Below are 25,598 nucleotides of genomic sequence, written 5' to 3' on the forward strand. Positions count from 1 at the left end.
TTTATCTTCTCCGCACTAATTTGCTGGAACACTTATTGTGGGCGTGTTGCTAGGGGTTTCATAACAAAACACGAGTTTTTCGTAGCACGAGCAATCACACGATCGTAAGCGCACAAACCAATTGACTTTTTGAGCGAATGTTTTGTTTTAATGTTAATTTTGCTACCCCACAGGAGGTAAATAACGCGCGCCTAAGTACAGCTTAGGATGTAATGAAGGATCGGTTTCAAGCTATCTTACGTTTTCAAGCAAGCTTGAGTTCGCCCGGCTTAATTCAGAAGGCTCACGTTTGATGCATTTTTAAACCTATGTTGGAGAACCCAAACATGTTATAAATCTGTTTCATCAATGACAGCACGATTGACAATTGAACAAAGCCGGAAATACTGTTTGTTTTGAATATATTTTAATACACTTCACAACGGAATATTCTTTAACACCTTGCCTGCCATGTCAGTCAAAAAGTGACTGACGGAAAATTTGCTAGAATGCCATGTCACCCATTTTTGGGCTACGGCAAAAACGCTTCATTTTAAAATGCAATTTTTGAATATTTAAAACAGCTATTATTCCCACTTATCACATTTATGACGAAACGGAAATACTAATGAACGCAAAGAAAGGCAAGAATTCATCACAAACGTAGAACGTTTAGAATTAGAGCCGGTGCAACCGAGGCTCTGACGTATGAGCAACAATCGCTTGAATCGTGGCATTTTGTGCACTTTCCTAAAAAAAACGCTTGGCACGCAAGGTGTTAAGTATGTGCCCTTTATTTTTAAATAAAAACGCTCATACAATCGTTGCTTCTCGAAGTGGACGGTTGTATTTCACTGTAAGGCATATGGCTCTAGATAGTCGAGCCTATAAAGAAGTGGTCAACCTTTGAATATTTTAGAAGTGACTGTAGAATTCAAATATAGAAGGCTACATCCCAATTTGCAAAGAAGAAGAAATAAAAACGCTGACCTATTAAAAATTTTATGTATAAAACGGTTGGAGAATGTTTTGAGAGAAATCTTTTAGTCATAAGAACAAGCCTCGTCTCATGAAATACAGCAGGGCACAATATTAAGATTAATGATACTACAATAATTGAGTGTATTGTAGCATATCATCTGTAATTTTGAATATCTGATCAGAAACATATATTCACAATAATTCACCGATGTATTTTTATTACCAAATTGCTAGAATATTTGAAACAATATTCTTAAACGTGACTTTTTTTTATGTTGTTATATGCTCGTCGATGATGTAATGCGGCTGTACTATGCAAAATTTACATTCATTAACTCAAGCTTATTTGAAAATTACTTTATCTTAAGCTTAAATAGCTATGAATAATTTAAAATACTTAAATCAAGATGAACAGTATTTAAATTTGTTTCGTGGGTTACGACGAACAGTGTACCTGCTCGGGGGATTTATAAATACTTTTCCTGCCATTCGTCTCACTCAGAGCTTTCACTGTCCTGATCAACTTGCGGTGATCCCAGCTGGTATCCTGGTTGGTTGTGTAAGGATCGCATGTGTCGAATTAGATTGGATTTTACAGTAAATCCCTTGTTGCACATTTCACAGTAGAAAGGTTTTTCGCCTACGAATGGCACAATAATCAATTGAATATAAAAAGCGTAAAACTCAAACTGTCTCATATGTACCTGTATGAATTCTTTTGTGGATAGTCATACTGGCATAGGAAGGAAAGGATTTACTGCAAATATTGCAGTGCTTCTCGGATTGCGTAGTATCACTCGTCGGCATTGGTGTACCTATTGTTGCCTGGAAGTTGGCCGAAGTTCGCCGGCGATTTGCACGCTTGTTGCTGGCCGCAAGTTCCGATTCCGTGTGTGCACTTTGCACATGCCGCACCCAGTCAGCTGGCGTTACGTAGAACGTCGCGCACAAATCGCACCGCAAGGCGGCCGTCTCATCTGTACCTTCTGACTGAACAAAGATGACGATAGGATTACTAAGACGCAAACTAACCAAATATCATGCCTCGCAACGTTGCTTACCTCCTCCGTGCGGCGCTTTCGCTTCGGCATCGTTTGTGATGTATCGCTGTGACCTTCGATATGCCGCACCCATTCGCCAGGAATAGTGAACGTTTCACTGCATAGTTCGCATGTTAGTGGAGAGTAGATGGGTTGTTCGGTAGACGATGGTGAAGATTGAGAATTTTCCGCTACCGAAGCATTACAATCTTCCGATTTTATTTCCTTCGGAGAAGCTCCCGTGTCTTCGCTTTTGTCTAGCTCTACCCTTTGCGTAACATTTTGAGCATCTTCCCTAGCAGGCAGAGGCAACTCACCTGCACGAAGATCACTCCACTCTACTGGTTCCGCTTTCACATCAAGAAAGTTCAGCTCCTGTGGCATTCCACCTGTTCGACTGTCGTCAGCCGCATTCGAAGTGTCTGTCGTAATGCTCTTTTTGGACAGAATAACTCTTTCCTGTATGCTCTGTTCGGGTAGCTGTTGCGTTCTTATGTGATCTTTCTTTTGTTGTTCGTGCAGCTCGTGATATAAACCTTGCGACAGAGCATCCCCTTCGCGAGTGTGAATATTTTCTTGATTTTTCATAGTATGACATTGTCCTACTCTTGATCCATCGACTGTGCCCGATAGATTACGCGTTTCCCCCGGATCAATGGCCATATCACGCTTCACGTTTATTAACGGACTCGAGGAAGATTGTGCGTTATGTGGAAGAAAGGGAGTGTGAGATCTTTGCGGCATGGTAACTGTTACGGGGCTGACAAACCGGCCGGGACACGCGTCACCCGATAAGTGCTGTTGGTCCTTGCTGCTGGTGGCGCAGTGTATATTGTCCGTATTGGCAGGTTTCATACAATCGTTTCTCCAGAGACCGCGTATTTTAAGTATTTCTCCACCGCGGAGAACTTCATTTAGAATATCGGTGGAGACGGTGGATTCACCTGTGTACATATATTGTATCAGAATTTGCATGGAACGGTATGTGAGATCCGGTGGAAGCACGATGTAGGTTATCGCATTCAGAGGGACAGGATTTTTGTCGAAGATGTTTGCAAAATACTGTGGAGATGAATAACAGCTTTAACGATCTCCCTAGTTTACTTCCGACAATAACGCTTACCAAACTGGAAGTACCGAGTATTAACTTATGAGCAGGTATGGTGTAGCTTTCTTCTCCGTTGCATGTCAGAAGCATTACATCTGCGTAACGATCGTTTCTGAAACATTGACACAGCTCGAATGAAAAATAATATTTTTTGATCATTTTTTGTTAAGTTACGCACTTGTAGAGATTCGAAAGAGAGATATTCATATTCTGATAGTGAGAATGCCATTTAAGCTGATATTTTTCCGCACCAGTCTGTATTGTGTGGGACATTATAGAACCAACGGATTCGATCGAAGATTTTTCTGTGCAACGAAAAGAACAACAAAATATGCTCATTATTCAGTCGGGATATGTTAATGCGTCTTGCGTGCTAGATAAAGGGATGGTCGCTATGAATAAAGCTAACTTTCTCAACACATCTCAGCCAGTCGTGCGTCGTACGTACTGTAAATGCGCGCTAAATCATCAACCGGTGATACGCTCCTCCTTCTTCCGGCCGCAGCTGATGAAGCATTACTTGCGTGGCTGTTTTCACCCAACCCGTCCGGTTCGTTCGGAGTACCCTCCTCACAATCGACCACGATGGCTGAGCTTTGGAAGCGCGTTACTACCCCACTTCCGTCCTCGGCAGCTTCGCAAAGATCCACCACGGGTGCGACACCCAGGGCCTGAGAAAAAGCTATACTAGCGTTCAACGCTTCCACATTGGGTTTGACGTCCAGCTCTTCGTCCAACTCGGATGCGGTTGCGTTCAGAAAGTCAAGTTCCGGTATACACTCTACATCCTCTTCACCGCTACTATCACTTAGCTCACTTGCTGTCTCGATCCACAGCTTTAACGTCTTGCTTTTGGCTTGGTGCGATACGTCTTTTGTGTGGTCAATACGTGCTGAGGATAATCTGTAAAAGTCGGAAAATCCTCGCTTTCCCCACACGTCGTACTCAGAGGTGTTGAATAGCAAGCACGGCCAACAGTACAGCTTTCGTTCCCGATCGCACCCCGTCATCCAGTCGTGTATGTGGAGGTTCAGCGAGTTCATACATCGTGCCGTCAAGTTGGGCATTTGGGCCGTGGGTCGCCCATTGCGTACGATTTTCTGTTGGCTTTCTTTGCTGAGTGAAGCAAACGGAATTTTGGTCAGCGTGCAGACTATACAGTGATATGCAGGTGTACTACCGGAGGCCATTCTAACCGACGATCTAAACAAACAACAGTTGATCAGATTTCTGCACAGATCGGGCATATTTTTAAAAGGTGTCTCTCCTCTATTCCATTCAATGGACGTGCTAGGATGTTTTCGCGAAACATGTAAAACACCAACTGGCGAACAAGGCCAACCAGCACGACACGGGCTCAACAAGCCTAGCTATTGTATGGAGAGGAAAAGCACTCTTTATGAAATGGATATCGATTTTTCTTACTCCAGCAGAACGAGCTCTCATCAAAATTGCCAACACTGACGAAGATCTCGATTAAAATATAGTAACCAATTAACCCACAAACATTGCCTATCGGCTTCTTTACAAATGTACTCTCAACATTATTTGTGAACCATTTGAGAGACTTATTGTGCTTTAATTTTAGCCTAAATTTGCGTCTGTGACAGATTTAACTTGACATTTTACTTTGCAAAGAAGACAAATAAACAAAATTGTTTAATTTCGCCCAATTCGCCTGCTGTCACACATGTTATTTATCCAGGGGTGCAGCAATATCATGTTGCAATTAGTTTGGTGAACTTGATTTATCTCATTTCTAACCGTTGAGACATTTATATCCTAACTTCTAGAGGCAAATGTAGCCACGTTGGCTCAAAGTCTCTCATACAAATAATAAAAAAATCATAACTTCTGACATAAAAACATGGTAAAACCGATATAGGATTCCAATCGATTGTAACTCGTCTAGTTAATGTGCCACAGAATTCCTTCACCAAGCAGACAGTACGATAGGAGCAAGAGGCAAACTCTATAACAGGATATAGTTTCTGTTAAGACAATCTTTCAGCATCTGATACGGGTGTGATTTATTACAATTTTTGTTGTAACGGTTTACAACCTATCTGCCTCATAACCTATTTGACTAGCAAATACAACTACCATAGCATTGCTTGTGTCTTAAAAACGTATTCTTCATATCACGTGTTCTAATTTCATAGTTAATTATTTCTCTCTTGACAAACTAAAAGAACAAGAAATTATTTTATTTTAACAGCCTAATGTTTTCATTGTTACCAAGTATAAAAAAACAACAATATTACCATTTATATTAAAAATTTTCAATATGATTATCGCTAAAGAACCCGAAAAATAAATCTATTCACAAGTATTTTGTATATTTTGAATATCAATATCGGCTGCTTGAAATGTGACTAAGAGAGTTCTGTTATTCTTTTTTATTCGATAAAGCTTAGAGACTAAAAACCGGTATGAGAATTACAATTATTTTAAACGGGAAGTTTGTTACTACTATTATAGGGCATATTTCACGAATAAGCACGAGCTCAATAAGTTATGTTTTATGAATAAGTTTGATATTCTAACATGAATTCTCAATACTACCACTAAGCGCACAATTTGTATATTATAATTTATAAGAAACATGCTTAATATTTTATAAGTGCTGTTTCTAAAGACTTCAAAAAATTGACTGATTTACATTTTATTCAAACCATAAATTAACACAGTAAAAAAATGTTCAAGAAAATAAAATTATATGCAATCTGCGATCTTTTGGCTGATAAATAAATTACGGAATTACAAGTTTTTTTTGCTACATCATAAAAAAAATAGATGTAGTGCCATGTGGAGCGTAAGCAAGTCAAAATGGCTATATACATTATCAGCTAGCAACGACATGCTTCAAAAATATCTTTATAAAGCAACTGAATTCAAAGCATTATATTGAGTCTAATCATTGATTAAACAACATTTGCCGGTTCCTTGTTATTCTAATAAAATTAGTGTTTCATGAAAATCTCATTGATCAAACAAACATTTCTTTGTCTATGTTATCCTTAACCGTTCGATCCAATCGCCACGAGTCTGGTTTTGTACGATTGATAAAAGAAATCTACATAAACACTCAAATGTTCAAGACAACCTTTGATTGCGATACTATGTTTATTTGCTCATAACATTGTGGTGTGGTGGCTACTGTCTTACCAGTGCAAAACGATCGATATATCGATTGAATATCGATTGCCTTCATCTGACGCATTGCGAACGAGGACGTCTTCATACGCCAAAAGTTTTTCTTTCGAAACGAAATAATTTAAATTTAAACATTATTGGTAAGACTTAAGTTTTCAAATGCATGGACGATTATTATACGACCATCGTATAGGTTAATTATGATCTAAAAATTATATCTCAAGTGTTTTACAGGTTAAGCATTGACATTAAAGTAGGTTATAGAAAAGGTTTCCCGCGCGTGTTACCCCTTTCGTAGCGCCATGTGTAACATGTGGATCGATAAATTGATTTGCTATACCCGCGGGACGGTAACAGATACGAGGGATGATGCTTAATCTATACTTTGTGCTTCAAAAAATGTATCACTGATCATACTCAACTTACCAACAACGTTTCGTTGAATGCACCTACATACAACGTTTTGTTTTCGTTAGTATTTTTCTTGTTACGAGGTTTCAACATGAAATAACACAGCTGCGGGTACGAAACGTGTACGATCGTGTAGGAGAAGCCAATTCGAAACAATTATTGGGATCTGGCGAGGAAGCACGGGTTTAAAACTAATAGTACACTAGAGCTAGAGAACTATCTCACCAGTGGCGGTTAATTTTGTCGTGCTTTCTGACGAAAATACTATGCACTGCTTGGTCAGGAATCCCGGTCTCTTACGATGGTATATATCAACAAACAACAGAGAATCGGTTTATTCTCAGTTATTTCTCTTTCAGTCTCTCCCGAGTATTGCGCTCCCGCCGGGCGGCATGGGAACATAATTATGCTCCGAATTTATTTGTCCTGAGCTTATCGCCACCGTTAGCCAACTGCATTGTGAAATGCTTTTATGAAAACATGTACCAGAAATATTCGACAGTTTGTAATCTATATGTTTATCATCTATTTATTGTATATTTTATGCTCCAACGTGATGTTGCAGCTGCATGTTTTTTAAGAGACTATCTCAATTTAGCATGCGATATTAACTCGATTTTATCAACTAAGTTGATATACACTTGATGAAAAATATATGATTTGTGTTAAACAAATGTGCTCTTAATATCCAATTTCAAAAATTTATAATTAATTCCCATCATCAAAACTAAACAAAGGCTTGACTGGAAAAAGGCCTTTTACAGAGACACCCTATGTGGTGCAGGCGAAAATGCTATGCTTCCTTATGTTCGCCACTTTGCTCGAGCATACAAATATGTTCGAAGCGAAAGCATAATAGCAGCTGTTAGATTGCTACGACTTCCTTCACGTTCTCGCCCACCTACTTGCCATACGGGCGGGTGTGTTCCTTCTCGCTTTTACCAACTGTCTCGACTGGCGTGGTTTTCGTCTGCCTGGATCTGTCAATGAACTGCTTCAACGAAATGTCACACTGCATATATTTTGTTTATGTTGCACCAACGCTTGGTTCTGGGTAAAGTGGAAGTGCTACGACGTGTGTGTGTGGGGGGAAATAAAAGAACATAATTAGCGCAAAAGTGTAAAAACGCAGCGGACGCAAGATGGAGCTCAGCCAGATGTACAAGAAGAAAAAGAACCGGTGGTCCATCTCGAAGATAGAGTTACTGATTGAACTATGGGCCGAGCATTACCGCGAGCTGAAGTCGTGCCGACGGAATGACCACGTCTTCGTGAAGATGAAGCACAAGCTGGAGAAGAGCGGTTGTAAGGTCACGGTGGAAGATATCCGAATTCGGATCAATAACCTTTCTGCCAAGTACAGGTAATTAGTGCGTGTGCTTTGACCATACCTGGGAGAACAGCTCCATTGGGATGTTCCATGCACTAACCGTGTCGCGATGTCTGGCCCTGATTGCTGTAAATGCTTCAAATATTCTTCCCCAGGAAAGAGTCTATGCAGACGCTATCCGGCGGATCACCTTCGCGCTGGCCGCTGTTTAACAAGATTCACAACATCCTTAGCAATGAGGCTTCCCTCGATGAAACGGCCGAAACTCAGGAGGAAAGTATGGAAGGTGAGTTCAAAGCAGGGGTGGTCCATGCTTCACACGCCATAGTAGGCCATATTTAATGACCCGTCTTTGTAATAGAAGCAATGTCGAGTGGCAGTGCAAAACGGGCTTTTCGTGTGTCTTATGTCGCGAATTATGCTACGATTTGTGTATTTGTTACAGTGACAGCGGCGTTATGATTGTTAAATAATTTCAAATTCTTAATTTACATTAACTTCCTTGCAGAGCCGCCGGAGAGTAAAACGAAGGTGTACCAGCTGAAGTGCAACTATCGGCAGGAAAATATTGACAACTTTTTCACCGACCTGTACTTGTAAGATTCGCGATTCTGCTTAGATAATTTACAAACACTGCAATGCACATTTTTCACATTCACACACGGATGTGCTTTATTTGTAAACCTCATTGTAGTAATCCGCGCTATTCGGATGTGACACTGGTTACCTGCCACGAAGGTGAAACATTCGCCATTCCTGCACACCGTATGGTATTGGGGAATTTCAGCATGGTAAGCATGGGAGCATGGAAAGTATTTCCATTCGAAATCACGTTCACACGCACCACTTTTGTCTGTTTTCTCCCGAATGCCACCAGTACTTTGCAAGTATTTTCGAGAAGCTAAACGTTCCCCAAAACTCCAACACATATATCGTGCTACCGGGGAGCATAACGCATCAGACAATGCAAATTCTGATGCAATACATGTACACCGGCCAGTCGTCCGTACCCGAGTACAACGTGGACGACGTGTTGCGCAGCGGCGAGTTGTTAAAAATTCGAGGCTTTTGGAGTGAAAACAGATCAGGTAACCCACAGCAGAGCTCCGGTCAGGGCCACAAACGACGGGCATCGGGTGTTGAGCCTCGCAAAGTGCACCACCGCCAGCCAGGTACCTCATCGCAGGATAGCAACGAACATAATCGGCAACTCCCAGGTAGATCGACGTTGCAACCGGATCTGCACTCTGAACTAGCATCCGACTCCGGTACGTCGGCGCTAGATGCCCTGGACGAGCAGAAGCGGCTTGCTATCGCAGCGATTCAGCGCGATTTGCACGCCAGCTCTATGCGAGCAATGGCGCACGGGGCGGCCGCTCTGTTTAGTGGCGGTTTTTCCGATGTAAAGCAGGAACCTACCGAGTGGGATGATCTGGATGATGACAATGACTCGGACGAGGACGTCATGATCCTACCCGAGGATGTGGTCCAATCCAAGCTCGGGGTTGATGGCGCACAGATTCCACCAGCACAAACCTCACAGGTGAACGACCAATTCTCCCCACAGCCGCAACAGCCGCAGCAACAACAGCCCAAACTGCTGTGCGGGGAAGGAAGTGAAGAGAACCGGCCGCCTCTCCAGGAGCAGTCGCACTCTTCCCAACAGCAACAACCAACAGAATCCTCAATGACCTGCGATCTGTGCAGTGCATGCTTTACTAACACAGACGAGTTGCTGCAGCACATCATAAGCTCTCACGGTGATGCCTCGGAAGTACTACGCAAACGAAGCCGGATGACGGAAGAAGTAAGTGTATGATCTTTCACGAACGTAGTGACAAGAATGTTTCATCAAGGGAGAAAATACTCCATTTCTCTTATTTTCTTTACAAGGAGACCCCACTAAACAATATGCGATGCGAATTTTGCGGGAAGATGTTCTTTTCGGCCTTTGATTGGGCGCAGCACGTGTTGCTGGTTCATAACGACCGGACCGCCGAGTTGCAACAACAAATGGCCCAATTTTCCGGTATGCTTTAGTACCGCATTTGTAAAGGCTTTCAAGCGATCCCGAGCTCGAGACATGTCATGTAATGTGTGCGTGTGCTTTGTTTTCTCTTACATCCGCCTACAGAGGAGTTGATGCCCAGTATTAGCAAAATTCGCTCCATCGCATCGTCTAGCACGGCTGACTAATGATGCTCGTGGTTGGGCGCCTGAGAGATCGCAGAGGCATACAGATGGAAAACGATAACAACCTCCATTGAACAATTTTATCATATACTCTATTTTACCCCTTCCGTTTTTACTGGCTATGACCGTTGCTTCTTCAATATGGTAGCAAAGAACAGTTTACGAACACACAAGAAGTTACGAGTAGAAAATTATACAACATTAGGTTATAAGAAATATAGTAGAACTTAAACCTAACATAGGAGAGATACTTGCGCACATGTCGAAATATATGTTTTGATTATTTCATGATGGAAAAAGTGCATGCTTACTGACCGTACTCATTAGCACGCGTATCTTTCATTCATGCATACGAGAATGTGTAACCATTACACCAAAGGGAGATGAGATAATTTATCAGGAATTTGTTAAGTTCAATTGTCAGTAGGTTCAACCGGCTACCACTGTGTTTAATTTAGTCGATCATACGTTATCGATATTAGATGCTGCGTTACGATTGCTTTTAACTCTCGTATACCGCGAAATACTTTGCTCACAAGTACAGACGCCTGCTTAGTATCAATCGAAACATTATTTGTTTAAAAAAAGGTCACGTTGGTAGTGATTTACTTGAACAAGAGGAAATGTTTTTGAAATTGTTTCAATATATTTTCACTACTGCTATTTATTGATCAGTTTAAAGGATATGGACTCTCTTTCTCTCTGTCTAATCTGTTGGACATTTGAAAATAAGCTAAATAAAACGAATAATTCGTTAAATATTGGTAATTTTTCTTACGTTTTGTGATTGCTTTTTTTTAAAATAAGTATGTTACATGGTTGTGTAATGTAATTTAAAAACGAGAAGTCAAAACGTGCTCAACGTGAAGCCTAATATTAAACCTGAATTGGAGAGCACTCATCGGTTATTAGGTACAACAGTTGCTAGTAAAAGGTAAGGAGAAATTAAGATATGGCTATATATACTTGGTAGTTTTAACTATATAAATATGACCTATGTACAACAAAAAATTGCAGAAAGAAAACTTAGGATCTGCTCTAAGTTGTTTTGATGATTTTTCATTTCAAAAACGTAATCGTTAGAAAAATAACCGCTCTCCCATTTTTTTGTTTTCATCAAGTTCAATTCGTTTTGCTGTACTTTGATGAAGTCAAGATTTAATAATTTGGAAAACATGCCAGCAATCACGATAATGCATTTCATGCCCACCCTGTGCTGCATGTTTATGACGATGGTTGTTTTTAATGCGTTTGTCACAATCTGTCATACAGAGCGGAGGCTCAGTGTTGTTTATATTTTTTAAAGTTAACAAAACCCGCCAAACATTGAAGATTTAGTATACATTAAAGTTTTATTCAAAATTATACTTACACCGAAGGCGGGCAGATATGCAAGCATCAAGAAAGAAAGACCGCTGGACAATTTCCCAGTTGGAGAAGTTAGTGGACATTTGGGCAAATCACTATCAGGAGCTGAAAGATGCGCGTGGGTCCGAAGAGGTTTACCAAACAATGGTGAAGGAATTGGCACAAGCTGGGTGCATGGCATCTGTAAAGAGCATACGAGGTCGTATACATAATCTTTCTGGAAAATATAGGTACCGTCGGAAGATGTTTCAGATACCGGTGCAAATGATGCATAAAACTGTTCATTTATTCTTTGTTCATTGTTTTATTACCTTTTTTAGGAAAGAATATATGCTCACATGCTGTTCTGGCAAAGCATCACAGTGGAGCTTGTTTAATAAGATAGCATCATTTTTCGAATACACTCCTCCAGTACGCTATCAGAGTTTAGGTCAACCGATGTTTGATATGCCTCCGTATTTGAGGATGGATATTACCATGGCGCAGTCTCTGGAGAGTCGCGGAATCTTGGGACAGGCCACACATCAATCCACAGAATTTCCTGTTGCACATCACATAGATGAAAACACTATGGATTTGGATGAAGGCGATGAGAATTCAAATTATGACAATCATAACGGCGCAGAACAGCTGGATCAAGATCATTCACAATTGGAATCTCGTGAGGAAGCAAATTCTGTCGCAAATCTGCCACACAACGGAGATCCTTACTCAGGAGAGTACGACGAAGAACATCCACAAGAGAGGCTAGGTGATGTTGAAGCGTTGGTGGAAGGAGTTCAATCCGATGGAGAAGCTGGACTAGATGTGGAAGGTATAGTTTTCTGACAATATACAGTGAGCTCCTCACCAAATAATTGCATAATGAAATAATTTAATATTTCAGAAAATCCATCGTCACATGCGGATGATAATGTGATCGTTTTTAGTTTTGATGGCGGACAGGAGGGTTCCAAAAGTTTTCTCCAGCAGTTATACGCGTAATACATTAAACCATTTATTAATACATTCAAGGAAACTATTTGGTTTGACGTTTTTACTACTAATGCCATGCAATATTTGTTTTTAGATCGCACCTCTATACGGATGTCATACTAATTGCTTCATATAATGGAGAAACGTATTCTTTACCGGCACATCGAATTGTTTTGTCACATTTTAGTAAGGTAAGAATGTAAACTTATATATGTCTTTATTTCATTCCGTAATAATGGAATAATTCGCAGGTGTTTTCCGGCTACATTGAACATATACTGAAAGAGGTAACTCCCAAGACAACTGCTACTCCATTAGCGATAGTTATGCAGTCCGAAATTCCGAAAAAGGTTATAAAGTCGCTGCTGGAGTTCATGTACACTGGTCGCACAAAGATACCTGAAGGGCTTGTACAAGATTTTATACGTATTGGCTCTGATTGGAAAATAAAAGGCCTTGAAGATGTGGCCATGGCAACTGGTACAAACGTTACGAATGTCATAGAAAATCTAAAAGATGGATTAGGCAAGAGGGTATCATTTGAAACCAATGCTACCTACTCAAGACAACGGAAACCAAGCGAAACATCATCTACCAAAAGGTTATCAAAACCTAAAACACATACTCAACACCCAAATGACCAAAAGAAGCTCGCATCCAATCCGGAACGGTTCGTTTCGGACAACACCTCAACTGCAATAACCCAGGCGTCACCAGAAGATGATTCAGATACTTCGATAGAAGTTTCGTCTAATATCGGAGACGACCTGTTACGTTCTGATGATGATGACAACGATGAGAGTGATGAGGATAGTGAGAACGAAGATGTTGATGATGCAGAGAATGGCGAACCCTGTGCCCTGAAGCAAAACAAAGAAAACAGCTTCGAAGATGAAGTTTCCAATGAGGAAAATGATGATCCTGTACTTCTTGACGCTAAAGATGATGATTCACTACAGTTCACCAATAATGATGACCAGGATGAGGACTATTATGACGAAAATGAGGATAGCAGTGACTACGATGCAAACGAACAGGAGAACGAAGAGCAAAACAACGGAAATGATCTGGATAATGACTTGATAGATGCAGACACTGACGATAATGAAGATTTGTTCGTACATGAGGATAAAAACATTGCAAATATTGAATTAAGGAACAGTATTTCTGTCAGAAATCCCCTGGAACCAGCTGATGACTTAAATTTGGACAAGGAATCGATAGAACACAATAATTCAAGGTTACCACAGCTAAATCACGTAGTATCCGATCCGTCCGTGGAAGAGTATTGCAATGTAACACGAACCAGCCCAGGCGTACACACCAGTGATACACCAGCACAAGTTCCATCGCATGTAAGCCAAATCATCCGCAAACGACCAATGCAGCATCCATTTCAAGCAAACAGGAGTCAACAAACAAAATATATCAAAACCACGGAAGGAATGAGTGAGGCGAATGGTTTAGGGAATGCGCCGCCGCAACAAACTCTTCCCATCGAATTTAATTGCAAAATTTGCGGAAAAGCGTTTACTACATCTGAAGACTGGTTACAACACATCGTTTACATGCACGCCCCTGACGAACAACTTAGAAATTCTAGGAACGATTCGGTAACTAACGCTTGATAAATTATGTCCAAACGGCTTACTGATTAACTTTTTTTTCACATGCTATTTTCTTTCCAGGCAAAATGTATAAAACTGACACAATGCGATCTGTGTTCAAAATACTTAAACTCGGAATATGGATGGGTACAGCACATATTGAAGAAGCACACGGAAAGGTATCCACATCTATACGATGAGCTGTCGGCTTCGGACATTGAATGAGTATCACTGCATCCGTTATCCTGATATAGTACGAAAAAGGGCGACAATTGTTACGTGCGAAGCTAGTTTTAACGTCAGTAGAGGGTATACTATTATGTTTTAACGCGTGCTTTTGGTATGATTGTATAAAGATGTTTAAGCTTAGATGATCATTTAAGATTGATCGAATAAGGCGCTTTTTTTAAACATATTTTTTTATGAATAATGTAAATCAGTTAATATTCCACATAGAAAATGCCATATTGAAGAGCTAGAATTTTATTAGTTCAGAAATTATGGGTCTCCAAACTAAGGTTTTCGGGTCATATAAGGCTTGCGAGGACCTCCCGTGCAGCCAGCGATGTCAAAATGCTATCAGTTATTAACCAGAAATTAAAAGAAGGAATAGTAGCTTTTACAGCTATTTTCCGTGTGTACAAAGTAACACCATAAATGTTTATTTTAATAATCCCTCTCTGAAATATATTTAAAAAATATTTAAAATGGAAAACGAGGCATGCATACGATAGATTCCTTTCTCCTATCTTTGAGCTTTTCCTATTAAGCCTTACGAATCTCCCTTTTTCACCGTTATCATTTATATTTTCTTGCTTGCCCGGAAATAGTTACTGAGTTTTTTTAGATTTCATGTTGTCCTTTTGTGAAAATGTTCACTGTTCGAGGTTTCTTCTTCAATCTCTCTTCAGCTCTGCAATAATTATTGTTAAGTATAAACGCTACCTAATCACTCGCAGGTGACAGACGATTGTCACCTATTGAGGTGGTCATCAACGAGAGATGTTGAAGAGCTTGACCGAGATTGCTCTCTATATCAGTCGGCTCTAAAGTGCGGACAGCGAATGGGTCTTTGGCTTGCAGTCGTATTGTGTTTTTTGTTAAATTTTGAAGAATAAACACTTTTTTTACATTTCAGGATTAAAACACAGCAATTATGTGTTCGTTCTCATGTAAACCTATTGGCATAAATGAATTTATTTTTTTTGCGTGACATACATATATTGATAATTTTTAAAGCAAAATTTATGTTGTATTAGAGATTGGTGCATCCTCGTGATTAAGTCATAAATCATCCAAACCATCACGATCTGGCACAGATATGCGTCCTTTATATTTCATTATTATATACTTTAGAAGCCAGTAGCAAGCGACGGATAAGAACAATACAGCCATAACAATCGCACCTAATATAATATAAAACGTATAGTCTGAAGGTGGTGGTAGGCCTTCCTTTGGCAGAGAAGGCGAATCCTTTGGAACGGAAGGCACTGTTGGGTTTATGTTATCCGTAATTGTGGGTAGTGTATTGCCAATATTCGTGATATCTCTTTTGCAGCACATACCTTCGATCTTTTCATACCCCAAATAACATTTTCTTGAGGTTGCTAAAACTTCTACTTGTTGTTCCTTGAGATGCACTAGCAGTGATTGTAGAAAATCACATTTAAAATCATTACCCTCGAGGTGTATCCTTTGAAGCGCTGGAAAATCATCGCGCATGTTCGATATGCTAAGATGTGGCAACGCCGTATCGCTTAAATAAAGTTCTTCCAAGCTGGGCAGCGAACGAAACACGGATAGGTCAAAATTGCTGGCGGTTATTATATTTCCTGAGAGATTCAAGATCTTTAGATTCGGTAGGGTGAGTTGTGCTTCATTTTCTACGTAATTCGCATCAACATGCGCCAAATTTAACTCCGTTAAATTTGGCATCGTAGCGAACATCACGAAATCGATGGTGTTGTCTGTTTCCGAGGTAATACTTGTGTGGCTAACGTCCAAAATCTGCAGCCCAGTCAAATTATGTGTAATATTTTGCATGGTTGTGATCGGATTATTTTGCAAATACAACATTGTCATCTTCTTGCCTCCATTGATGATCAGTGTATGTATTAGATTGTGTTGGGCGTAGACAATCTGCATCGAATCTGTGATCGTAAGCGTTATCAGGCCGATATTCTGGACTAACAGGACTTTGAGATTTGTGAACTGTATGTAGAAATTTTCCGGTAGGCTGGGAATCGTCGAGTTAATGAAAGCTACATTATCTGCATTATTTGGGAAAAAGTTTAGCTCTTGAAGGCTTGGTGAAATCGATCGAAACACACAAAACTGATCCCATTGGCCCGGGTTATATTCTAACACTTCTCTGACACACTCCAAAACCTGAGTGGCACCTGAATGGATTAAAGGACTTGTGAGAGTGATAAGTGTAATCACTCTAATTGTGGATGGATACAAATGCATCTTATTTTCTCACTAAGCTAACAATAAATTCATTTTTTGAGTCATCGGATCGCGTTATATTGCATTTAGTATTGTTTATGTTGTATGGTTAAATTCCTGTACGGTCTCAATGACCTATGCCTATGCTATGCTACAGCGCTGTACACTATATACTATACTATGCAAAAATTACTACAATTTTATCAAGTATAAGTATATATATATATATATATATATATATATATATATATATATATATATATATATATATATATATATATATATATATATATATATATATATATATATATATATATATATATATATATATATATATATATAGATCAAAATTGATTCACCCTTGTTCATATAGAAGCTCACTAGCATTAAAACTTCGATGTATATTTCAAATTACTGTTAAATGTTTTGTTTTGCTACTTTGCACATTGGTTCTTCGTTAGTTTTTTGTGATAATGAAGAACTATCATTTCCTTCGTCGTTCGCGCATGGTTTTGAGTGTTCTTGGGCCAATTTTTCGAGCGCTCGCTGATTACCGGCTGATGTATCCGTTTTCATAATCTCACGAAGAGCCATCGTCGCGTACGAGGATGTGGGTAGCCGTAAATCCAGTAGAACCGCTTTATGTGCAGCATCTTTAGCTGTAGAATGAGGCAAAGTATTAAAACAAATGCAATTCCAGCAATACATGTCTAATGGTGCAATCATACCTGCCCATTCGGCAAACTGTGGTTCGGCAGTGCTTTTAATTTTTTCCACATCGGACAGAATGAGCGTGTCAGTTGATTTTTCATAGCGGACGATTTTCCATTCCAAACGTTCAGGGCGAACGAACAACTTCCGATACGCACCCGTGAGGGAATGACTCTTCGATTTGTGTTGCAATTTTTCCGAAGACAGTGACTCCTCAGCCAGCGCGTTTTCATACCAGAGGGCGCATTCGTTGGACGGGTATGTAATATCGTGCCCAGGAAGGGATAGAACGATGTCGAACATTGTGTACCGCTTCGCCGCGATATCGTCGATGGTAAGCGGTCTAACTAGATTTTTAAAATAGGACGTTTCAGTCGGGATATTGCTTTCGTTTTCTGATACATTGTCATTTTGATCTGGATCAGTCTCAAATTCTACATCAACTGTATTCATGATCGCTTCCTCACCATCCACCAAAGTTTCTATATTAGCAATAGCCGCTTCTGGTTGGTTTTCTGTGTAAACTAGATCTCCTACAATAGGACTCAAACCGTACTTGCGTATACGTTCCGAAGCTACTCGATTCCAGATCAAACTTTGATAAGCGTGCAGATAAAGCATCCGCATATTACGTGGAAGGTGGCTAATTGCACCGAAATAATCCTTACCACCGTGACTCGCTAGCCAATGGAGTAGTTGAGCCTCAACAGACTTATTTGTGGAATGTAGCTTTTTCAATGCTTCTGCAGCATCATGGGTTTGCTGCCAAATTGATCGCATTTCCACCATAAACTGGGGTTCGTCCTCGCGCGGATGGAGTATCAAATTGCATGCTTCCTTCCAGTTTCCCTTGAGCATCTCTATTCCTATTTTATATGTCGGAACGGAGGCACAATTGCCGAACCGTTGTAAACCGTAATAGTTGATGAATCCTTTCTCGCGGAACTGATCCATGCAGCCGTTTATGGTTTCATCACTGGCCGTGACCTGTCGGAGTGCAATGCGGAAACGATTGCCCCGTAGCTGGCCCAACTTCAGCGTAGTCGGTTTAAACGTAAAGTTACCCACGGTAACGCTTGGCATGCTTCGGGCAGCAGCAATAATTTTAGCCGGTTCACGCGTTTTCACGCACATCCATTGGGTAGTTTTAGCTCGACGATCTTTCGTACCTGCATACGTAAATACTGAGGGGGAACAGTACAGCTTTTGAGCAAGCAATATTGTCGCTTGGATAGTATCGAGATTTTCTTTGTACAGCATAAAGTACGTGTAAGGATGCGGCCATTGCCATTTTTCACGACGATCTCGAACCGTTGCTTTGTTATACTTAGCAAATCGGATCCACTTGCGATCATTTTCGCTCATCGTTGAACCAACGATTGCAGCCCCAAAGAGCGCCTTTACTCTAGTATGTATCGTTGTACGATCTTGTTTGGACAGATCTGTGACATCTATTTGAATGTACGAATCGTCTTTTCCTTTCATTATTTCCTGGATTCGTGTCATATTTTCGGGTTTGATCAATCTTACTAAATCTTCATTTGGATCGATGGTGCTGTTACTTTCCTCCACGGTCGACTCACCTAGTTTATTTGCGCTAGATTTTGGCAGAGAAAGGTCCGACAAAACAGCCTCCTCGCCATCGCCGTCGATTTCGTTCACATGAAAATCCGAAAATCTGTGCGACGGTAAACAACAGACTCAGTCAAAATTGAATGCGGATTCAGCGAATAACTGACCTTGATTTTAGAACGCCTTGAAATCCTTCCGAACCTGTAACGTATTCTGTACAAAATATATCTTTCTCTGCGATGTATGAAGTATGGATTGTGTTACACCGTGGTGTACGTTGTTTGACCGGAGCTCCGTGTTTGACCGGGCCAGAGCGTCGGTTGTTATGATTGAATCTTCCTCGTTTCATTGCTTTCTTTCGTTTGTACTCGCTTAATGTTCAATAAACAAGCTTGAAATATATTGATGTTTTGTAAAAAACTGTGTTAACGATCTATTGATCCCCAGCAAGTATGAGCACGTTTGCTTGTTGACATTTTTGACATGAGTAAGAAACTGCTCGAAGAATTTGCAGCAGCCCTGAAATTTTCAAACTGCTGGTGTATTAAATCACAATATATGTTGCTCTACGGATACTTTTCATAGTATTATATAAGTATATAAACAGTCTTGATTGTCAAATAATGACAATCTTTTTTCCTATCGCATTCTTAATAAAAAAGTTTACTGTTGTGAGAGAGAAGAACAAATAAAAAATCAAACATTGAACTATTGCTAAATAAATTAAACCGTTAAAATAAGGCCAACCTACAAATTGCACAAAAACGTCTTGAAAATTTGATTTTTCCTTTAAATTATAGTTTAAGAATCATTTCTGTCGGAATACGGGAAAGTACAAGTAAACCTTTAATAGATATTTTTTAAATAAAAATTCAGTTTAATAATAATTATAGCATAATTTCTTTCGGGTGTTCTGAACTGTATACAGCCCATGTTGTGAATTGATGATTAAGAGAGCAGTCCAGTTAACTTAGAGAGAGAAGAATCATAGGTGTGTACGAATGCCTGGTATGGTAGAGAGCGAAATCGCTCATTTTCTCTCTTGTGTTTTCCTAAGCTCCGAAAGATGTGGAGATGACAAAACGCCATGAGCAAGAGCGAGATGCCAGAGACTCATTTTGTCGAGTAGCTAAAGAGTGGTTCGCGAGTTAATGTGTTTCTACTCTGTTCTGCTCTGCTCAGTGATCTGCCTTTTATTTACATCTAACTGTTCACAGCGGAAGGACGTGCGTCGTTGTCGTCCATTGTTGTGCCGTTGCGTTAGCGGTAATATTTTTCCGGTATTGAGCTGTTTTTGGGTGGAATAAAATAAATCTAATGTATTGTAATAACGTCGAAGTTGTGATTATAGCGTAGCTTTGAAAAAGAAACAGTGAACAGTAGAGTGTCGTTTGAAGTTTGTACAGTTTGATGTAAAAGATTCGGTAGTTCCAGTACCATTCGTGATCATTCAAATGTAGTAACACCTGAAAAGGGAATAACAACGCTACCTTTCCTGTGCCACAGTGACGCGGAAAAGAAACGACAAGCATATATACACGTAGTAAACCGAGGGATATAGTAACGATACTAAAAACAAGGGCTTTAGACACGCCGGGAAGAAACAGCATCGAAAAACTCGTTTTCCTCAGCGTCTTTTGCGAGTTAGAGCACACCAATGTTTACCATGCTGAGGTGCGTGCGAGCGAGTGTGTTCCGGTAGTTTTGTGCTTGATTTTGTTCTCCCATTCTTTGAAACGATCTTCGGTTACTATAGCAGAGTGAGAGAGAAAGGCAGAAAAAGAGAGTGAGAGGGAAAACGCCGTGCGCTGGAAGCTGGTGGTTGTTGATCTCGCGCGTAAACCCGCATGTGAACGTGTGAGCGAGAGAAGGAGAGAGAGAAAGCAGGAACGCCGCTTCAGATGACGCGCTGATCGAAGTTAGTTCGCAATCGTTCACCACCCCATCGTATCGATCAAGATTATCACGATTTTGAGCATGTGTGCCGGTTGTGAAAACGCAAGGATCTTGAGCGCGATCGCATCAAACGAGGAAGAAACTCCATTCTGAATCAGCAAAAAAGTGCCTTCGAGATACAGAGCACAGTACCTTAAATTTCCTCGCTTAAAGGCATAGTTTCCAGTGTAACTTCAGCGTTTGTGCATCTCTTCCCGGATATTCGGAGGGGACGTATTTTGTGCTGAGGTGTCAAATAAGCAATCCAACTACAGCACGGCAAGCATGAAATTCGATTGGCGCTCGACTAAGTGAAGCGGTCAACACATTTCGCCTTTCTTTCGCTATAATCATTCATTTTGATCCCTTGGTTCGTTCCCGTTTAGTTTCTGTTCTGCAAAACAGCAGCAAAACAGTGCGAAAAGCTTCGTGTGCATTTAACTCCGAGTTCGTTTGTGTGCAGCACCTGCGGAAGCCCCGGTGTCAAATGACAGCGCGTCATTGACAGTGTCAGTGAATGCGATAAAAAAGCTAGATAATAAAAGTGAACGTTTTTTTAAAAATAAAAATTGATGCGATCGTGGGTACAATTGATCGTGTTCAAATAACGTGCATATAACGTGCAATAAACTGCTGGCGAAGCATGCGACGACGACAGTGTAGGTAAATCGTACATCTTACCTAAGCAGGAAACTTCGACACAGAACACCAAAAGACGTTGCAAATACAGCAACGATTAAAAGGTAAAGAAGCATGGGGCTTGTTTTAGTTGAAATTAAATCACTGTATCACTACATTTGTCCGGACGAATACTAGACTGGGAACGAAGGAAACGAAGATACGGGAGGAAACGTTTGAAATGCGTGCACGAGAAAATGCGCTTTTACTGGGTGATCGTTCTACACGGGATCGAAGGCCGCAGGATGCGATCGATTATTTGGTATCCGTTTTGAAACCTCTCGTACGCATGGGAACGTCGTTAGGCTTTTCCGTTTTGGTAAGCGTTACTTACAGAACACGTGCTTTTCTAGGAGATTTGTTACAGGAGGGCGTTGGTTCTCCCGGACGTAGAGCATTTAACCGCCCTTTGTGAGGGATTAATTTATGCGCCGACTCTCGAGATCGCTTCATTTTCGATGGTGAAGGTGATTTGCGCGTGGAAGGCACATAATAAGCAGTATCGTGCAGCATGAGGAACCATTATCTGCTTCTCGGTGGTGTTCACATAGAACGATGGTTACTCTCAATCCTAGAATTGAGGAAGAATAGAAACAGCTTTTTCGTCCATTTTTTTCTTTAGCTTCAAATATGTGTTTTATTTGAATCTTGAAGATAGTTATACATAGCTTTTGGACACGATCTTTACAAGTTATCATCATTGAGTGAAACGTGCCGACGTGCTTTTTTCACTGATTACACTATTACAGCGTTGCTGAGTAAGCCTTCTAGCTTCGTTAGGGCTTCAATTGTGCATTCTCAATCAATTCGCAAGCTGCCTGGACAGCTCACGTCGTGAATCACTGAATTCCCACTGAACGAGTGGCAATCGTCCCATCTACGTGCGTGATCGGATGTAGTGTAATTGTTTGCCATTGCCATTTAAAAAGGATGCGCAATTGCAATCCCCCACGATCAAGGCCGAGTGGAAATCAATAAACGATTGCTTCCCAGCCGACTACGAACGCATTCCAATCGTTTCCTCAATCCTTGTCATCTTGTAAAGGCGCTTAATTGCGATAGAGTTGTATTTCCCACTTAAACCCTCTCGGTCTAACGCTAAACCGGTTCCAAAGGGGCGCATTTCTTGTCAGTTGTTATTGTTACTGTTTGCAAAGCAAAAGATCGCATAATCTCGAAATCAAACAACCCTAACCCGCGTTGATAAGATGAATCAAACGACCAAAATTCCGATCCTTCATGATCCTTCATCGGCCGCGTTTATTTACCTTCCGAAATTCGCTGCACTAATTTCGCGCATATAACGCAAAATTTGCATCACCATTGTTGGGCGTGCGTGGAGCTTAAGAGAACACCAAATCTCAAACCTTGCACCCATTAATCGTTTTGGCTTGTGCCATTGCTGCGACGAAGCACCAGCGTGTTCTGTCTGTCTTTCGGAGCGAACACCTAGCTCTCCTCCGGGTTTTTTGGCGCTATTTCCATATCACCCCTTTTTGCGAGTACCGAAAGATCACAACCCAGCACGATCGGTAGACGCTGATGCGCGAATTTTTCACTTTTTCAATGTGCTAGCGCACGCGCGAAAGGACCCGTCTGGCACGAAGGCACACGCAAATCCCCCTAGCGTGTGGTGCTAAAATAAAAACAAGAATGAAACCCTCTTGCTCTCTTTGGTGGTGTGTCTTTTCGTGAGTGATGCAGGGATGCAGTGGCAGGCACTAGAGAGAACGAAGGTGGCCTGTCGTCTGGCGCGAAGTATTTTTATCTCACGCGCCAGAACGATCGGAGAGACGAGCGCGTAGTGAGTGCGGGCCAAGAAGGAGGGTACCCGTTGCGTTTTCACGCCGGACGCGAAAATCATTTTCACCTCGATTTCCTTTTTTTCGAATTTTCTTCCCAATCCACGACGAGGGATCCGTGTGTTTTCCCGGTTGGTGGGTAAGCTCAGTAGTGGGGATGAAAAATGCACGATAAAATGTCCCGTCTGAACAGACATCCCGTGTCCGCGTCGCCCTGTAGACGTGTAGCCAAGCGACGAAGAAAACTGCTGGGAAACTCGAGAAGGGAGAGCATGAAACGATGCCGCAGAAGAAATTGCACTTCAGCGTCACGTACTTCTGGGGGTGTTAATCCTGCGCCACTTCCAACACACGGTGCAATGTGGCGCCTTGTGGCGTTTAAAAGTGACATTTTGCGCGCTAAGGTGTGGTGAACGATTTCCATCGTGCTGGGGTGGCGAAGATCACTTCGAGCAATGAAATGAAACCCTCAGAATGGACGACCGAAGACGATCTCCAGTTCGATCGGTTGTTTGTTTGCGTATTTCTTTTTACGATACACACTTGAAGCACTCGATCGCGCGAAATCCCCGTTAGAATCACGCGCGCGCGTCTTGAAACGTAAACAATGCGAACCGCGTTTGCTGGAGTGCCCTGTTTCGAACAACGTCAGAACACGTTCGAGTGAACGCCAACAAGCGACCTGAACTACGTGTGGAACGTGTGCCGAGACCGCATTTCACGGACACAAGAACGGTCCTTCCAAAGTCGACGAACGCACGAACCGGGCTCAGGGTGGGCTTTCTAACACAACCCTTTCTTGACGGACTGGTTCTGAGTGGCCCTAGCGGCCCTAAGAACTCCATGAAATGATTGTGTTTGTGTGGAGTAACGCTTGTACGGGATAAAGCTTAAAAGGTGGCGATCTTGCGTTCAGGAACGAGTTCTAGCTTCTTCGCGAAAATCAAGAAGCACGACATCTCAGGAGGAAATGTGTTTCTGCCTGTACAGGGAAGAGGACAGAACTGGCCGATGGTTCTGCTATGATCAGATCGGAGCTTGCGCCGGGACATTTAGTGTGTGACAGGCGGCTAAACCGGTTGCCCTCCACTGTACGATCGCTCGTCACAGTTGATTACGTATTCTTCGCCATCGTACGCCCGACGGCCTATTCTACAAGACGTTTAGGCTGGTCTTTCTACTCGCCTTGCTTTTGGTCGCCAACGGGGCTTTACGATACGAAACCATCCACCCGCGGTGGGCTGATGCTGCGATCGAAAGGTGGTCCGTTGTTTCGTGCACTCCAAAGGAGACGCTTCACGACGCCATCTTGTTCAGGGAGCATGAAGACGTGCTCCGTCTGTGACGTCCGCACTTCTGGCAGACGCTGCTCGGGGTGTGGTCGTAAAAGGGCTAATCAAGATGAATGTGTACTGATCGAGGCTCCTCCACCAGGCAGTCTGGTTTCTTTGGGGGAGGCTTTTAGCTTCCTTAAGCCATCACACACTTCCGTGATCTTTGAGACTGTTCGCGATACCATGCTGGGGTTTCTCTTCTTGCTTGGGTCCCTCTTTTGGTGAGTCCCTCTTGTTCAGATTCTCCGGAGGTGAACACGCTAGATGCTTTTTCGTGGGCGCAATCGGGACCGCCTAAAGAGGTCTGCTCGAAAACATACACAAAAAGCTACTGCCGACCAGAGGGCGGGTTGTGTCAACAGTGATCGCAGTAGAAAGCTACTCGACGGAAGGTACCGAACAGAGAGAACAAAGGTAAACGCGGGCACGCTCTAGAGGGCACAACCTCCCGAAGGTCCGGCTTCTTTCAGCGTGCTCTGGGCTCGATCCTCGATTGGAGTTTCTCGATCGTTCCTCATCGTGCGTACCGGTTGAGCGTCTCTGCGTGCCGCTGCTTCCTCTGGTTCCTCTGGTCTCTCGTTAGCAATTATCTCGTGCATTAAATCAGAGACGAGAACACGATGATTATAGAAATAAAAAACGATATAAATTATTGTAGACTCGGCGGTAGCGGGCGCGAGTGCATGAACATCGCCTAGCGCTGAGTAGAAGAGCCTCAGCGAACCTGATTTGAGGTTATATCGTTGATGGACAGCAACTTTCGTTTCTAGATTTTCTCCCGTTCTTGCTTTGTGAGCTTCTTGTCGCGCGAGGTGATGTTTTATTCCGAGCAAGCCCTCCAAGAGAGCCTTCCGAGCGAGGTAGCAACGAATATGTCTTTCTCGTACATACATCTCCCAGTGGCATGTTACGATTTAAATATAAACATTTCAGAAGGCTCGCATCAGGCTGTCTTAAAATCTCCTTTATC

General features: G+C 41.7%; 5 protein-coding genes across 5 annotated transcripts; 2 read left to right on the forward strand and 3 right to left on the reverse strand.

Moving 5' to 3' along the window:
* Positions 1 to 1,226: 1,226 nt before the first annotated feature.
* LOC128725455 (protein tramtrack, beta isoform) lies at positions 1,227 to 6,776 on the reverse strand. Its single transcript, XM_053819200.1, has 7 exons — positions 6,691 to 6,776; positions 3,557 to 4,311; positions 3,287 to 3,413; positions 3,124 to 3,220; positions 2,022 to 3,062; positions 1,665 to 1,950; positions 1,227 to 1,600 (listed from the first exon to the last, which is right to left on the reverse strand). The coding sequence occupies exons 2-7, from the start codon at positions 4,296 to 4,298 to the stop codon at positions 1,455 to 1,457; spliced, it is 2,439 nt and encodes an 812-aa protein (XP_053675175.1). The 5' UTR covers positions 4,299 to 4,311; positions 6,691 to 6,776; the 3' UTR covers positions 1,227 to 1,454.
* A 1,041-nt stretch (positions 6,777 to 7,817) lies between these two features.
* LOC128726883 (protein bric-a-brac 1-like) lies at positions 7,818 to 10,201 on the forward strand. Its single transcript, XM_053820726.1, has 7 exons — positions 7,818 to 8,038; positions 8,161 to 8,291; positions 8,514 to 8,601; positions 8,700 to 8,796; positions 8,883 to 9,812; positions 9,899 to 10,034; positions 10,140 to 10,201. The coding sequence occupies exons 1-7, from the start codon at positions 7,818 to 7,820 to the stop codon at positions 10,199 to 10,201; spliced, it is 1,665 nt and encodes a 554-aa protein (XP_053676701.1).
* A 1,386-nt stretch (positions 10,202 to 11,587) lies between these two features.
* LOC128725024 (uncharacterized) lies at positions 11,588 to 14,669 on the forward strand. The gene is made up of 5 exons (XM_053818742.1): positions 11,588 to 11,796; positions 11,887 to 12,380; positions 12,611 to 12,732; positions 12,793 to 14,154; positions 14,230 to 14,669. The coding sequence occupies exons 1-5, from the start codon at positions 11,588 to 11,590 to the stop codon at positions 14,371 to 14,373; spliced, it is 2,331 nt and encodes a 776-aa protein (XP_053674717.1). The 3' UTR covers positions 14,374 to 14,669.
* A 639-nt stretch (positions 14,670 to 15,308) lies between these two features.
* Positions 15,309 to 16,617, reverse strand: LOC128725025 (uncharacterized). The gene has a single exon (XM_053818743.1). The coding sequence runs from the start codon at positions 16,615 to 16,617 to the stop codon at positions 15,433 to 15,435; it is 1,185 nt and encodes a 394-aa protein (XP_053674718.1). The 3' UTR covers positions 15,309 to 15,432.
* A 396-nt stretch (positions 16,618 to 17,013) lies between these two features.
* Positions 17,014 to 19,228, reverse strand: LOC128726351 (pseudouridylate synthase 7 homolog). Its single transcript, XM_053820155.1, has 3 exons — positions 19,047 to 19,228; positions 17,325 to 18,985; positions 17,014 to 17,255 (listed from the first exon to the last, which is right to left on the reverse strand). Exons 1-3 carry the CDS (start codon positions 19,226 to 19,228, stop codon positions 17,014 to 17,016), a joined length of 2,085 nt encoding a protein of 694 aa, XP_053676130.1.
* Between the last annotated feature and the right edge of the window lie 6,370 nt (positions 19,229 to 25,598).

This window comes from Anopheles nili, chromosome 3, assembly GCF_943737925.1.
Source record: "Anopheles nili chromosome 3, idAnoNiliSN_F5_01, whole genome shotgun sequence".
In the NCBI taxonomy this organism is placed as follows: Eukaryota; Metazoa; Arthropoda; class Insecta; order Diptera; family Culicidae; genus Anopheles; species Anopheles nili.

Excerpts from the sequence above, each read along its gene's own strand:
- LOC128725455 (XM_053819200.1), bottom strand. The coding sequence starts at position 4,298 with ATGGCCTCCGGTAGTACACCTGCATATCACTGTATAGTCTGCACGCTG. Across the intron at positions 3,414-3,556 it reads TGATTTAGCGCGCATTTACA|AAAAATCTTCGATCGAATCC; the intron begins GTACGTACGACG and ends TTCGTTGCACAG. Across the intron at positions 1,601-1,664 it reads CCACAAAAGAATTCATACAG|GCGAAAAACCTTTCTACTGT; the intron begins GTACATATGAGA and ends TGCCATTCGTAG.
- LOC128726883 (XM_053820726.1), top strand. The coding sequence starts at position 7,818 with ATGGAGCTCAGCCAGATGTACAAGAAGAAAAAGAACCGGTGGTCCATC. Across the intron at positions 8,797-8,882 it reads TATTGGGGAATTTCAGCATG|TACTTTGCAAGTATTTTCGA; the intron begins GTAAGCATGGGA and ends GAATGCCACCAG. Across the intron at positions 10,035-10,139 it reads ACAAATGGCCCAATTTTCCG|AGGAGTTGATGCCCAGTATT; the intron begins GTATGCTTTAGT and ends ATCCGCCTACAG.
- LOC128725024 (XM_053818742.1), top strand. The coding sequence starts at position 11,588 with ATGCAAGCATCAAGAAAGAAAGACCGCTGGACAATTTCCCAGTTGGAG. Across the intron at positions 11,797-11,886 it reads AATCTTTCTGGAAAATATAG|GAAAGAATATATGCTCACAT; the intron begins GTACCGTCGGAA and ends TACCTTTTTTAG. Across the intron at positions 12,733-12,792 it reads TTTTGTCACATTTTAGTAAG|GTGTTTTCCGGCTACATTGA; the intron begins GTAAGAATGTAA and ends AATAATTCGCAG.
- LOC128725025 (XM_053818743.1), bottom strand. The coding sequence starts at position 16,617 with ATGCATTTGTATCCATCCACAATTAGAGTGATTACACTTATCACTCTC.
- LOC128726351 (XM_053820155.1), bottom strand. The coding sequence starts at position 19,228 with ATGAAACGAGGAAGATTCAATCATAACAACCGACGCTCTGGCCCGGTC. Across the intron at positions 18,986-19,046 it reads CAAGGCGTTCTAAAATCAAG|ATTTTCGGATTTTCATGTGA; the intron begins GTCAGTTATTCG and ends ACCGTCGCACAG. Across the intron at positions 17,256-17,324 it reads ACAGTTTGCCGAATGGGCAG|CTAAAGATGCTGCACATAAA; the intron begins GTATGATTGCAC and ends CTCATTCTACAG.